Source organism: Athene noctua, chromosome 13 (assembly GCF_965140245.1).
Source record: "Athene noctua chromosome 13, bAthNoc1.hap1.1, whole genome shotgun sequence".
NCBI lineage: Eukaryota > Metazoa > Chordata > Aves > Strigiformes > Strigidae > Athene > Athene noctua.
In genome coordinates this window covers 2,007,728-2,021,380 of record NC_134049.1, presented here as the reverse complement: position 1 = coordinate 2,021,380, position 13,653 = coordinate 2,007,728, and the positions used below count along the sequence as shown (strand labels likewise).

Sequence of the window (13,653 nt, the reverse complement as noted above, 5' to 3'; positions counted from 1 at the left end):
GGAGAGCAGCATCTTCCATACAACTTCTTCCAGCCCGAGTATGAGGAGATGGAAGCTTGAAAATAGCAAAAGTGAATGATCCACAAGCCAGAAAATGTCATTTGACAAACCCAGCACCTCCCGAAGATGAGGCTTCCTATTTGTAATTATCTCAACTTCATGCTGCAACCTTCCAGGGATCAGTGATGGATGCCTTACCCTTATGTAATACAGATGAGAAGTCAGCAGTAATTTGGTAAAAGTGAACATTTAAAGGGCTCAGAAGACTACTCAGTCCTACCTATGCACATTCCAAGCAAGCCAAATGATCCCTTCCAAGGCAGAAACTTTAGGATGTGAACATCTCTCTGTATGGTATATCTACAGCAAAATCCTCATTTGTTTCTTAATGCTTTTCACCCCAGCTTTTTGAAATTATAGTATCTTTCCTCCCAGGATGATCCAGAAACAGTACTAAGACCTTCAGAACTAAGATGAAAATTAGTTTCACCTCTGAACCCTTGGGTAGAATCATGGGTGGCCAACACAAAACTAGTTCTGTAGACTTCTTGCCCTCCTTTTTGCACATAACAATCAGAACTGTTTCCCACTATCTGTCCAGCAGGGCAGTCTAACCTCTGAAGCTTAAGAAGCTAGAACGAGTTTGCTGGTTATCCTTTTCTTGTATTCTCATGATTGAGAGGATCAGATATCTTAGCAACTGGAAAGGATAAACAAGCTCCTCGGTGAGAAAGTAGTAGCCTGAAGAGGCTGGAAGGTGTAACTTGAAAAAGGAAAACTGACAGGAACTCTTAATAGGAAGAAGTTTTAACAGAGCTGTCCTGTTAATTGGAAAAGATGATCCCAAACTGAGAGAAGAATATCATTAAGCAGCAAGACAAAACTGTTGAAGGAGGTAAGAAGCTAGCCCTAACTACTTTCAGCAGCTGAAATCCTGAACAGATGGGCTTCAGATCCCAGCTGTAAAGATTCTCAAATATTCAGAGGGAGAAAAAAAAAAAAAAAAAGTCTTAAATGCTAACATAGCAGAACTGCAGAAATTAGTTTGACTCAAGTGATGGGCCAAGTCACAACAAACACATAGGAGAAAAACTGCAAGATCAGGAGCCTCTTAAAAGGCTGTACTCCAAAATAGCAAGTCAGATTATTTAAACAAAGACAAGAAACATACATGCCTTTTATTCAAGGGCAGTCTTTTCTGTGCTCATACTCACTGAGCAAGCATAACCTGGATCAGAGTACATTAGCCTCTTGTACTGATTCAATTCTCAAGACTGAGCTCAGGAAGGAACAGAAAAAAGCTCCATGATATTAAAATGCTTCTGAATCTGCTGGTTCCCTCCAATAACCTGTTATTCTCCCTTTGAATGGGGCCTAGATGACCTTCTGAAAAATTAATTCTCCTGACTATTAACTGGATATCTGAATCTGTCAAACCCTTCTGCTGCCCAAGAGATGAGCTCTTAGCTAGACTATTGTATGTAAGCAATACAGTCATTATCCTAAGTCACTGCTATCCTTTTCATATCATGAAAGAAGTGGATTAAAAACCTTCTGCCAAATGCAGAATCTGATCTACACCTGCCATACATTTCACGATTTAAGAAATGAGTAATTAAATATTCAGTTACCTACCCATTTTCAGTAGCACTTACTACATATGGTTGTTTCTCAAACTCTCTTGCTTTTGCCAAACAAGTTACAGAAGCAGTATGGCCAAAGAGAATTTCTTTAGATGAAATCTAGGAGAATAATACAACGGTTTAACTTAAACATAATACTTTCTGTATAAAATGAAGCGATCTAAAAGCACTTGTAAATGTCATTAATGAGCAATTGTCAATCTGCTTTATATTCTTATGTTCTCCAGCCACATTTCTGGAAAGTACAAAGATATGGATGGATTATGCAGTTTGCATAAGCACAGTTTATATTCACCGTAGTCTAAAAATTGCACCTTCCGAAGAATTTATGGAGCATCAAATGTTATAAAACAGGCCATGCGCAGACTATCTCTGGCCTTCACCCTACAGCATGCAGCAAAAATGGCAGAGTCAAGTAGGGAATTGATACAGCAAAACTCTAAAGCATGTGTTTCACACAACGTGTTTAAGTAATCCCTTTGATTAGCTTCACTGCATGCAAAGATCTTAATGGAAAACGGGAGCCCCATAAAAGTGCAAACTAAAGTTTTGAGCTATATTTGAGCACAAATGGGGCAGCCAATTCCAAAAAGAACAGAACCACAGTACTAGGAGTGCAGAATAAAAAAAAAAAAAAAAAAAAAAATGGAACTGCTTTGGCTCGGTTCCATTCTCAGGAAAATAAATATGAAATAGTCAAAACAATAGCAATAAAATGTCAGGAGGTTTGCAGCTTAATTATACCGAAAATACACACTTTATCCTACTTCCATCTCTCTACAATTTTTCCACTGTTAATCTGGGAGAGCGCTCTAGTTATATAACCAGGTATCTTTTCCTTAAAAAAAAGAAAAAAGATAAAAAACACTTGACAAGATAGTAATCATGATAATTGTGTATGTTTTTTGCTGCTGTTACAGCACACAATCTCAAATTATAATCCACACGTCATGATAAACTACAAAAAAATTCCAAAGTCTGCAAATAACTGGTTGCTCATATAGGCATTCCAACACTTTTTGCTTCATGAGTTTCCTATAACAAATATCACACTATCTTAAAACTTAATCTTAGTAAGTGCAAACCTGGATAATCCCGTTGTTAATAATAAAAGATATAACTCGAATCTGTCTATTTGACAGACTGTAGCACAGTGGACACAAACCTTTAATTCTGATGAAAGATCCCAGAGACATATTTGTCCTTCTTGACTTCCCGTAACTATAGTCTGCTGGTCATCTGTAATCATAATAGCAGTGATGCTGTGAGAGGGAGCGATTTTCCCCCACACTGCCACAGCCTGTACTGATACCTTCATAGTCAGCACCTGAAAACAGAAACAAGTCGTGATGATTCTAACATGAAATGTAAGAAAAAAACAACCTTAAAAAAGGCAGCTTCATCAACATCTGAAAAGGGGAGCTACAAAATACTGATGCAAAAAAGCTGATGAGGTATTGAAACATTTTCTAGCTGTTGCCAACATCACGCTAACACTTTCATTAAAATAGCCATCCACTAACTGCTTAAATATGCAGCAGGAGAGTGGTAAGCCTCTATTTTACATCTAGGCAGGATCAAACAGGACCAGAGTTACAAGGGACAAGTGCTACCACAATCCTGAAATACCAGCAAGAGGAGTTGTGTGCTGCCCCACAGAACCTAACTCTGATGGGCGCATATCACTCTGCCTTCTTCCTAATTTTGGTTGGTGGAGTTCATATACCCTGCCTCCCCATCCCCTCCAACCAGCAGTGCTGCTCATTCCCAACAGCTGACTGCTGGAGCGTGGAGATGGCGCAGCAACGGGGTGTCAGTAAAGAGTCTGTGGTTCCTAGGAGGATAAATAAGGCAAGAGAATGAGATTATAGGGCTGGAAGGGGAGAAGTGATGGGTCAGGGCTGAAGAGAAAAAATGAGACCCTCAACTATTCACTGGCATCTCCTAGAGATAAGACCCAGAAGAAAGGTGGAAGCAAAGTTGCAAGCTGGGAAATAGGGAGAATGAACAGATGCTTTCTGCTGCGCAACTCATGAGTCTCTTGTCCAAAAAAATTATCATATAATAGATTTCAGTCAGTACTGCAAAAAATTGTTTTAACAGAATTGTCCAAAATGACTACTGATCATCAGTTAATTCAGTATAAATTCTTATCAACTGCACTTCCAGGGAACTTTTTCAGCATCTTTTTAAACACCAGTACTTATAAAATATCCTAAAATTCTCCTTATCAAAAAAGTTCTACTGTGGTTTTTTTTAAATTTGACACCTGTGCCTTTTAAAGCAACTCCTGCTTGCTAGCTGCATTCTGCACTTTTTTTTGCTTCAAACAAAAGCTTTGAGCAAACGGCTTTCTCAGTCACTTCACAAGCCTTCTGCCACATTGTCTGATGGTCAAATTCCCATGTTCAGAAGTGTCACACTTTTCTAGAGTATTCCCAGATACCTTCAAAATGAAAAAAAGTATCTGATCATAAATAATTTGGTACTTAAATACTCAACTCAAAAAGAAAGGTCATGTATGTCCTGTTGTTAAGACTTTTCAGGGGACCTAGTAACACACCCAGCAAGTATGTCTCCTTTGGGTCAACTTATGTGAAAGGATTGATGGCTAAAAAGGAACACCGATGACCGAAACCTTTAGCATTGGTGTTTTTACGTGCACAACAGCACTCCTACCCCGTATCCTATGATGGCACTTCATTTCTCCAGAAAGCCTGTACAGATGCTTCTGAAGCATTTCTGTTTACCCCCCTTCCCTTTCAGCTTTCTAAAGAAAGAGTGTCGTCACCTGCTTCTGTTGTCAGGGATGGAGAAGGATAGGAAGTTGACTTTTGCCTGTGAAGTGACTCCTCCGAAAACTGAAATTCTCTTAAACTTTACTGAGGGCACTTTTGACTACCACCAGCATGCAAGCAATGAACAGACAGTTGAGAGATACAGAGCAACACAAAGAACATTTGTGTACATCAACATGTTATTCCCAAGCATGAGTGAACAAGAAACAGATTTTAATCTCTTCAGATGCATTATTGCCTAGGGTCACAAATAAACAAATATTTTCATTTTTTTCACAATATTGTGTCACTTACTATTTATCCAACCAGCAATACCACTGAAGAGATATTTCAGAGCAGATGCTTTGCAGCAGCTAAGAAATACTCACCTTTTGAAGATATACTCCTATTTTTCCTGGAGGAAGGGGAGACAACAGAGCCATTAGCAAAGATTTAAAATGAAACGGGTGCCAGTAACAAGGTGCTGGAACAGTCCGGCTGCGAGAGGTCAGCCAAAAGACATGACAGTAAAGCTGAAATCTTGTGAGAAGATACAGGAACTGGGTAGAACAAAATGCATGGCAGCAGATAACAGCCAGACAAAGGAAGTAATATAGGAATGATGCCAAGTTACATGAAGAGGCGTTCCTGTGATTATTCAAAGACCACAGGACAAAAACAGAGCACAGAAGGAGCCTTTTAATCTATGTTTAAAGCAACTGTAATAAAAACCATCGGTAAATCCAGCACAGTAGCAGCTGAAAGCACGGACACAGACAAGCGGTATCTTCATTACTACTGCTAAAAGCCTTAAGTGATACAGAACTAGAGGAATGGTCTTGCTTCCTGACAAGATCATGAGATGAAGGGCTCAGCTACTGAAAAAAGGGGCTGAAAAGACTGGTATGGCAGACTATCAAGGTCCTGCCATACAGCCTCAGCCAGAATGTCAAAGGCAGAGGAAGAGGAATCTAAAAGAAAATTAATTGAGGTCAAGAGTTTATTAGGCTAAATCACATTTAGTTTCATTTTACAGCTCTTTGTGGTCATATCACATCATACCGAGAGATGTGATTGATCTCAGCTTTAGAATTTTACTTTTCTAGCACTATTTTTTAAAAAAATCTCTAGTCATATGAGCTATTATGCTTACTAGTGAACAATTAAGTCCTTTTCTCTTCCAGTTTATACCCTGAAATGAAAGTTGTCCTAGCCAAACTCTAACGATATATTTTTAGGTAACAGCTAAGCAAAGGAAATTCACCATTTTCATAGGGCTTGTAAAATGGTGGCTGCCAAGTTAACAGTTTGGTAAGCCAAACCCCAAGTCTTTAAAACGCATTTCCTTGCATATCATGTAGTCATTTCTACTCGTGCCATGGGAGCACGCAATTAGTGTAAAAACACCATAAGGCAGCAGAATTCAAGTTTGTACTGCACTGAATATGAAGTCATAAATTACATTTTCTTGTGAAAGCAGCACAGAATCAAGATCAATATTCTTAGCAGAAGACCAACCGCTGAGCAAGTGATGAGTAACAGAGAACTCAGACAATCAACAGAAGTTATAAACTAAACAAACAGATAGAATTTGCTGGTGTAGAGATGATCTATTTGCACAGATTAGTTTTAGGTATTCATGAATTAATGAAAAGCTTCTACTACAGACAAAGCATTGGTTATGTAAGAGAATTAATTTAGACTGAAATTACAAGAACATTTTGTACTTTTTCCTTTATATTACAACTGAAGCATCAGAGAAATAGAAAACAGAAGGGATATGAACTTCTGTGTTAATATAGCAGTCCTTAACTTTTTTCCTCTTGCTTCTTGGTTAATTTTTCTTCTGGATTAAGATACTTTGATGCACAAGATAAGTATTTTGCATGAAAGCCTTACTTCTAAGAATACTGTGACTTCCCTAGAAATACTGCATCCTCACATGCACACACCACACATTGTCTGACAATGTTTAGTTTTATCAAAGCTACTTGGTGATGTTGATGGCACCTAAAGCTAACTTTTTTTAATAAAATCAACAGATTTTTATCAGACTGCTCCTTTAAAAAAGGTAAAAACTGTTTCCACAAAGTCAAATATTGCCCAAGGCATATTTGAGCTGCATATAGCTTATCAGCACATGTCAAATTCCTCCAGCTCTGCCCACTCAAGCATGTCTGATTTGCAGTATTAACCCATAATTCAACTTTAAATCAAGTTCCTCAACCCTACTCCCCATTTTGCCCTTACAACCTAATCACCTTCTTTGTACTGCCCTTATGATCACAATGCCCAAAAAAACTCCCTCATGACTAAACAAATTTTCCTGTTCTTAGTTAAACCCCTACCAGTTCATCCCACCACTAACTTGTCACATCTCTACCATTCTGTTTCTAGTTCTATGAACACTTTTCACATTGAAACCACACCACAAACTTCTGTTAACCTGGAAAATGATCCCAATTTGCACAGCTTCAAGGACTCTGGCTGAACTACAGCAGCTTTGGACCATTTCTACAGTATGAAAGTTTCATTTGGGAAGCCAAGCACACCACCTTTTGTTCTACAGAAGCCGTGAGGTATTTAAAAGTCTAATCAAAAGCATTACAGGGCCAGGGAGCAGGAGGACTGACCTTGAATACCTAAACACATATTCGTGCAAGGGCTTTTCCTTATCACTTTTTTTTTTTCTGACTGGGACTGGTCATGAACTGAGCAGAATGAAAAAGGCCAGATAGTACCATAAAGAAGCAGTGCCATCACAACTCAGCCTATGCTTTCCCCATAGAGCCCCTAATTCCAATACAGTAAACATATCTTGACTCTGCCTCCTCTACTAACCTTAAAAAAAAAATAAAAAAGTAGTTAGCTTCTCTATTCGGCTCATCTCAAATCTTCCAATCACTGCCACATAATTACTGCTTAGCCTCAGGCACATATCCCTGTACTGCATTTTTTTCCAGATAAAAATTATAAACCTAAGGCAGGTGGTTTGGGAACGTACAGGATAGAATGGAAGAGTTGCTTAGGTCTCAGGAGCATGCATGCACATGTGCTCTCACAAAGGTTTGAAGTGAAAAAGCTGGGTTCTGTCTTGCCCCCACTGAAGTCTGAAGGTCACATTCCCTATTAGTCCTTGAGTTTACAGGCAGAGTCTGCTCAAAAGCATGAAGGAAGCTTTCCAGTATGAAACATCCTGAACAATATTAAACTATTAACTACAGTTATAACCATCACATGTCTTGATAAAGGAAATACATGCCCTGATTTTTAAATTAATTCAGAAATCACCAGTTCTCACATATAACAGGGTCCTTAAAACTAGGAATTGAAATTCCCAGAGACCTAATCTCAAACAGTTCACAGTATAAAACACTGGTTGTGACAGAAGCCTCCTTTTCATACTACATCTCATAACAAAGGGCACCAAATAAGAATTTATAGCTTATTTATAGAAGGAGAAAAGACTTTGTTCAACAAAAGATCACTCTACAGGTTAACAGTCAACCTATCAAAACACCTTTCCTGAATTTATGTTCATATTTCATGTTCCCTATGCATCCTAAACTATCAATACAAGATTAGTTGTTTCCAAGTCCAGTTAAATATATGGCAATCAGTGAGGGCATAAAAAAGATGCAGAAATTGGCTTACAGTCCTGAAAATATTAAGATATTAGCTGCATTTAACTGTTTGTGTTGGATGAAAAATATAAATATTTGAAAAAAAAACGAACAAACAAAACCAAAAAAACAAAACAGGATAGATGGGCCAAAATTACTATAAACAATTATTGACAACAAGAGCAACATAGGTCTTCTCAGACTGGCAAAATTCTGTTTGCCCAGGCTTTAGTATTCTTGATGGCCTTCAATACTCTTTGGCTTTGTCTGACTCATTTCTCCTTCCATCTATATAACAAAAGTTCTATCAATATTTTTTGTACCTTTAGTAATAAACTAAATGTTTCCCTTAAAAACAGCTTTGACGTGCAGTCAGCTGATCCATTCTATATTGCTTTCACAACTTTCTCAATTTACTTGATGATGTAAATGTTGCCCTCTCCTTAAGGATGTTGTATATTATCTCTGGCAATCAGCAGAGATGGAACCTTACCCTAACTAAAAAAAACACATTCACCCACTGTCTACAATATATAGCAAGTCCATCTAAGAGGAACAATTAATATACTGCATTTTTAAAATACTTGATAAAGTATCTAAAGTACAAAATCTAAAGGTACAGAAGTGACATAGTGCTGTCTCTGCAAGCCTGCAGACGTACTACATCGATGCTCATGATGCTGCTCTCAGATTTGCTATTTATATAAGTTGCTATTCAGAAGACTATTCTGTCCATGAATCTGAAAATACAGGTCAGCAATACTTGGCAATTTGTGAAGCAGTGGGGTACATGTGCATTCATATAGGTGTGAGCAATGGAATAAATTAGAAAAGAGAAATGTAATTATGAGGAAGATGCTTAACAGAGAAATGGAAATAGAATGGAGATATGGAGGCTACAGGGGAGAAGGCAGGGTGTAGGAAAAGGGAAAAGAAGATACATGAGGCTAGGTAAGTAGAAAGGGAATGGCAAGCAAAGGAACTACGCTAAAGACAGCAAGGCAAGACAAAGGTAACAAAAAGATATTTGAAGTAATGGCAAAAAGTAGAACAATTATAGGTTTATTTTACAAAATACAATAATTAAGAACTAGTTTGTATTTAGCACACTGTACAAGAAAATTAATAACTGGCTCCTTTAAGAGGTGGAGTTTGCTCTCTGCAGGTACAGCAGCAAAATTATTTCTATATTTCAAATATTTTAGTTACTATATCTAATCAGATAGCAGGCAACAAGCAAAACAGTCCAATAACCAACATTTCTATCCTCGTGTTTTAACACACTCTGCCAGAACCCTGGGTATTCCACACCTTCTCCTCTCCTTTGGTTTTTGCAGCTCCATCCTGGAGACCCTCCCTGCCTACCACTGCACTTCCCGTTTAAGAATTAACGGGACTTCCCTCGAGACCTGTCACGGCTTCACCCTCATCGGCCGGAGGAGTCACTGCTGAGTGACACCCAGATCTCCCCTGGGGCGCGAACGTACTGCTTCTGCAGTCCGGGGGAGCAAGAGACTGGGACCAGGAATCAATACAACCCATTTTAACTAGCAAGAACCACCTAGTAATACCTTGTTTGTATTTCTTGAACGAGTGACACAAGAAACACTTATTTCATTCCACACAATAATTCACCACAATCAGAAGGAGCACAGTAAGGGCAACACCATCTCCCAGCTGCTGATTACATCAAAGGTTTGCAGCACAAATTCAATTTTATGATGTTAATCTCAGCCTGCCACTCAGAAATTTTCTCTGAGGGATATGATTTTTCTCTGGATTTCATTTTAAGAATTATTTTCTTCTTCTACAATCAATAAAGATATGTTTTCATCAAAAGACTCTATCTTGGCAGAATTCAATTGGCCATCTCAAAACCTTTTGGTGACACAATATTAATTAAAATAGTTTATGTTGCACCTAAGCTGGAAAATGGGGCAGGAAAAACATCAGCAACTCAGAAGAGTTGTGCTTTACACACTGTCATAAGGTACAGTAGAATAATCTTCACCTCCTTGCTTACTGTTTTATCCCATAAACTGTTATATTATTTTAAGCTTGCTAGAAAAGTGCCATGAGATGCTTCTGTCAAGTAGAAAAATCTAAAATGTGTGCAAAAACATAAACTCCCACTTTTGCTGTCATTAAAGGCTTCAACAACAATATTTAATTATATAAGAGGTGTTTAAACATGTTAGACAACAATTAATGTATGTGAGCTATCTAATGTGGTTTTAAATCATGTATATCAAGGATCCTGTATATATACAGAGTTTATTGGAGAAAGAAATACGTTATACAAGTGTGTCTGGAGCCATAAAAGATGTCTCTAAAGACAAAACAACACTTTAGTTTTTACTCTCTAAAATAGAGTGTTTGAATGTCCCATCAACTAGAGGAATAGTTACCTACAGGAAATGAAATGTTGCTTAAGCACTATACAGAACTAGATATACGCGAGTTATTTGCAGCTTCCAAAGCCTTAAGTACACAAATAGTATCGCTTAAGTCATCTACCATGGAAGGCCTCATATTCACACAGTGAAATGCTTTGCTGGAGCAGACCTCCAATCAGGCCTTAGGATATTCATCCACCAATTCTTGCAGGAAAGCCCACATGACAGAGAAGGGCCATCAGTTTCTACAGAACATAAGCTTTGATTTCTGCAAAATGGTATCTTACCAACTTAAAGGCAGGTTTTAACCTTAGTTTTATATACATTATGTCTATCTTTATCGAAACTAACTGTTTTCCATGTCAAAAAGTACTACTTCCTTATGCTAGTAAAGAGACAGCTCCTTACATCTTCTTAATTAGAAATTGTCTTTTGAGCAGAGAGACATTTATGTCCTTTAAGGAGTCAATGATCCCAACATAATTCCACATGAATCAAAGTGTCTACTAAGGTGGTGTCAACTCCAAGTTTATGGCCTACATAACTTGGAAAGCATAGAGAATAATAAACTTTAAGTCTGTGTCAAGACTTCCCATAGACACAAGCAAAAGCCACATGTAACCTACAAAGGCTTTGATCGGCTTTCATTTTTATGAGGTATCACAGATTCTGTAATGAACTAGCCATAATTAAGCTGACAGAATTCATTATTATTTACACTGCTTTAACACAAAAGATACAAAGTCTCATAAATTCAAGACACATGAAACAAACAAACAAAAAACCCAGAACAAAAAAACAGCTTAAAAATTCCAAACTGAGAGGCACCAAAGCTTTAAGTCACTCATTTCGTCTTCCTTCAGTGACCTTGAGCTCATTTAAGATAAAAAAACTCCCTTGATCAGAGTTGACTGTTTTTGGTTCAGCTAGACTGTACCCTGCAATGTTTAAATACCAAACAAAGTTGGAATCAGACACTGGAAATAAAACAACTAAAACATTTCATCAGCCTTTGCTTTTTGGCTAGTGACGTAATAATCATAGTCAGTGGTGTAATCAATTGCACCATGAGGATTTCCCAATTCTGACAACTCCTTATTTCTATATTTTGCTCTTTGAATACTCCTAATTACCAAACAGGCCTCTATGCAGCCTTCTTCACTACGGGGCCTGAAGTTGTTTAGTGTAAACGACCTGGAACAATTTATTATATATATACAGTCAACTCTGCTCAAGTAAAAAGACACGGGTTTATAAAGCAGAATCAAAGTCCAAAGCTGGTTCAATGCATTGCAATGCATGGGTTGCAGTTTCCATTACAGTAAACTTCTCATTTTAACACTGAAAAAAAATTTAATGAGAAAAAACATGCTCTTGTCATGTAATCAATCCTACCAACTGACAAAAACCTTTTGAGCAGAACTAGCTCACCACGACAGGGATTTTTGCAATGAGTAGTCCCAAAAGATCATAGCTCTGTAGCAGTGGCGTTACTGATACGCTAAAATTTAATGATATATTGAAAAAACACCATTGCTATCAGTGACTAGCAAAGTTATCAGAACAGGAACACTACAGGCTCCAAGTGAGCCATCCTGGCTAATTTGGTAACTCAGTAAGTCTCAGAAAATCTCAAACCGGAACTATTTTCAAGAAAAAAATGGAACTGCTGTAAGTCAAGTTAGATTTATCTCTAAGGTTTCGTATCTACTCAGTAAGGCATCACTACACACAAAGGCATTTTCTCATTTCCGAGAGCTAACGTTCTGAGCTCTGAGGTGTCCTCACGCTGCTGCTTTTCTCCAAGTCCAGGGAATAAATACACACTAAGACAAGCGATGGGAGATAGACCATTCATCAGATCATCTTGGAAACACAAGCTTCCCACAACTCACGTCAAATATCAAAGCTGAAATACACCAAAGTTACACGGTTGCTGCTAAACGTACAGGGGACCAAAGCAGCTTCTGGGAAAACTGGGAGGAAGCGTGCCCAAGCGGGGAAGCGCCAAGGCCGCCCCCGTCTCTCCGCGCCCCCCAGCAGAGCCCTGTGGGGCGCGGCCCCCCCGCTCCCAGGCCCAAGCCCGCCCTCGGCCGCGCTCCTGAGGCGCCCGCAGAGCCCGGCCGCGCCCCGCCAGCCCCGGCCAGCGCCCTCCGGCCCGGGGGGCGCGGGGGGCCGAGGGGAGCCGGCGGCACAGCCCCTTACCTCCGGCGGCTCCCAGGCACCGCGATGGGGCAGGACCGGCCGGCGGCGGCCGGCGGGGCGGGTTTTATCCCCCTGGCGAGCGGCTGCCCCGGCCCCGCGCCCGCCCCGGCCGCTCCCTCGCGGGCCGGAGCGAGGGCGGCGCGTGCCGGAGGTATGGCAGCGCCCGGCGGGAAAAGCGGCTCTTCCGCGGGCGGCGCGGGGCGGGGGAACACCCGGGGCTCGGCCAAACCCGGGCTGCGGCCGCCCCGCGGCGCGGCACACCCGGGTCGGACCGGGACCGGGACCGGACCGGGCCCCCTCGGGGCGTCCCCGACAGCCGAGGGGCCCCCCGGCCCTCAGGGCCCCGCCCCGCGCGGCGGGAGGCGCGGGGCACAGCGCAGGTGCGCGCGCGGGAAAAAGCCCCTTGGAGGGGTGAGAGGCGAGAGGCGGGGCGCCTCAGGGCGGGCTGGGCCCGACCCCTCGCAGGCGGGGGCGATCGGCAGCACCTGCCGGCCTCGGGTTAGAAGGGAAAGGGAGCGGGAGCGGGGTCTGGAGTGCGGGTGTGGGGGGCGGCTGAGGGATCCGGGGGGTTTAGTCTGGAGAAGAGGAGGCTGAGGGGAGATCTCCTGGCCCTCTGCAACTCCCTGCCAGGAGGGGGCAGAGAGGGGGGATGAGTCTCTTTAATGAAGTCACAAGTGACAGGACAAGAGGGAATGGCCTCAGGTTGTGCCAGGGCAGGGTCAGGCTGGCTCTGAGGAAGGATTTCTGTGCAGAAGGGGCTGTTGGGCGTTGGAATGGGCTGCCCAGGGCAGGGGGGAGTCCCCGGGATCCCTGGAGGGGTTGAAGAGTCGGGCTGAGCCAGCGCTGAGGGATCTGGCGGAGCTGGGAACTGTTAATCTTGGGTTGATGGTTGGACTGGATCATCTTCAAGGTTTTTTCTAATCTAGACGGTTCTGTGATTCAGTATCTGAGAGCAGGAAAGCAGCAAGCTGGGTGCTCATGGCGTGTTGGGGATACATGTTATTCAGGG

At 41.1% G+C, this 13,653-nt stretch overlaps 1 protein-coding gene across 1 annotated transcript in view; it reads right to left on the bottom strand.

Moving 5' to 3' along the window:
* Positions 1 to 12,698, bottom strand: part of WDR72 (WD repeat domain 72) — a 113,424-nt gene extending 100,726 nt beyond the window's left edge. The window contains exons 1-3 of the mRNA XM_074917180.1: positions 12,645 to 12,698; positions 2,809 to 2,970; positions 1,636 to 1,742 (exon numbers count right to left, since the gene is read on the bottom strand). Of these exons, the coding sequence (XP_074773281.1) occupies positions 1,636 to 1,742; positions 2,809 to 2,961 (260 nt within the window). The 5' untranslated portion in view covers positions 2,962 to 2,970; positions 12,645 to 12,698. The remainder of the gene's footprint in view (positions 1 to 1,635; positions 1,743 to 2,808; positions 2,971 to 12,644) is intronic.
* Positions 12,699 to 13,653: the final 955 nt, after the last annotated feature.